Source organism: Nicotiana attenuata, unplaced genomic scaffold, assembly GCF_001879085.1.
Source record: "Nicotiana attenuata strain UT unplaced genomic scaffold, NIATTr2, whole genome shotgun sequence".
NCBI lineage: Eukaryota > Viridiplantae > Streptophyta > Magnoliopsida > Solanales > Solanaceae > Nicotiana > Nicotiana attenuata.
Genome location: NW_017672165.1, coordinates 122,441 through 123,818, shown reverse-complemented (window position 1 = coordinate 123,818; position 1,378 = coordinate 122,441). Strand labels below are relative to the sequence as shown.

Here is a 1,378-nt window from a genome sequence, read left to right as displayed (position 1 = left end):
CAATAGAAAATTATAGACAATTAATTACCTAAAAATCAAAATAATTAAAAGGAAAATCCTAATTTTAGGAATTCTGTAGGAGTAAATCATGCGAGGCAAAAATCACGTGCTCACAATAATGCAGCCAATCTAAATAGTCATCTAATGAAGGAGGTATGCGAACAATTTAAAATCATGCATCGCCATTCTACCCCTTACCGACCAAAAGCCAATGGAGCCGTTGAAGCGACGAACAAGAACATCAAGAAGATTCTTAGGAAGATGATCCAAGGTTTCAGGCAATGGCATAAAAAGTTGCGTTTTGCTGGATACCGCACGACTATTCGCATATCTGTTGGTGCAACTCCGTATCTGCTTGTATATGGAACTGAAGCTGTAATACCCGCTGAAGTCGAAATTCCCTCTCTCCGAATTATTGTGGAATCAGAGATTGAAGACACTGAGTGGGTCAAGACCCGATTAGAACAACTGATGTTGATCGATGAAAAACGGCTAGCAGCAATGTGTTTCGGCCAGTTATACCAGCAAAGAATGGCACACGCTTACAATAAGAAAGTGCGCCCAAGGAAGTTTGAGGTAGGCCAGCTAGTTTTGAAGCGCATACTTTCGCACCAGGTTAAAGCTAAAGGAAATTTCGCACCGAACTGGCAAGGACCCTACATCATCAAGAAAGTGTTACCAAAAGGGGCCTTGCACTTGGTAGATGAAGAAGGACGGGTGCCAGACATGACTATTAATGCAGATGTAGTCAAAAGATATTATGTCTGATATATGGTCACCATAGAACTTTCACGCATTGATTTTCTCAGATCGAGATGACGAAGGCTATCATTTGCTAGATATTCCAAATAGGTGTCACTCTTTTGTTATCCCTTTTGAGCCGTATTTGTCTTCTTTGTTTTGCACCTTCTAGAACCTGTGTACTTGTAAAAAGAAAGAAAGAAAGAAAGAAAAAATAGTCAAACAACAAGAAAGAAAGAAAAAATAGTCAAACAACAAGAAAGAAAGAAAAAATAGTCAAACAACAAAGCTTCAGAGTCATTGAACTATGTCTGACCTGATTCCGAAAGGATACGTAGGCAGCCTTACCCTGGGTTCGGTCCCATCACAAGAAAAATCCATATTCCCAATACTCCAAACTGGGGTAGAAGTTTGTTTTATTTTATGGGTTTTCTGTAAAAACGGTTCCAAAAGTTGTAATTCAGTTCAAGGTTCATTTCGCCTTTTACCTTTCGAGAACTTCTGATCTATTTTTGTGAATGTTTGAAGTCCCCATGCCAAGGGCGTCGGACAACCTCCCTCATGCAGTATCTTAGTCAAAGAAAAGAGAAAAAAAAAATGAGAGAGTCTTATCAGTGAAAATCCGTACAGGCACTAT

The 1,378-nt window shown here is 39.3% G+C and overlaps 1 protein-coding gene across 1 annotated transcript; it reads left to right on the top strand.

Annotated features, from left to right (window-relative positions):
• The first annotated feature begins 174 nt into the window (after window positions 1-174).
• On the top strand, window positions 175-768 carry LOC109212133. Its single transcript, XM_019375749.1, has one exon. The coding sequence runs from the start codon at window positions 175-177 to the stop codon at window positions 766-768; it is 594 nt and encodes a 197-aa protein (XP_019231294.1).
• The last annotated feature ends 610 nt before the right edge of the window (window positions 769-1,378 follow it).

Excerpts from the sequence above, each read along its gene's own strand:
- LOC109212133 (XM_019375749.1), top strand. The coding sequence starts at position 175 with ATGCATCGCCATTCTACCCCTTACCGACCAAAAGCCAATGGAGCCGTT.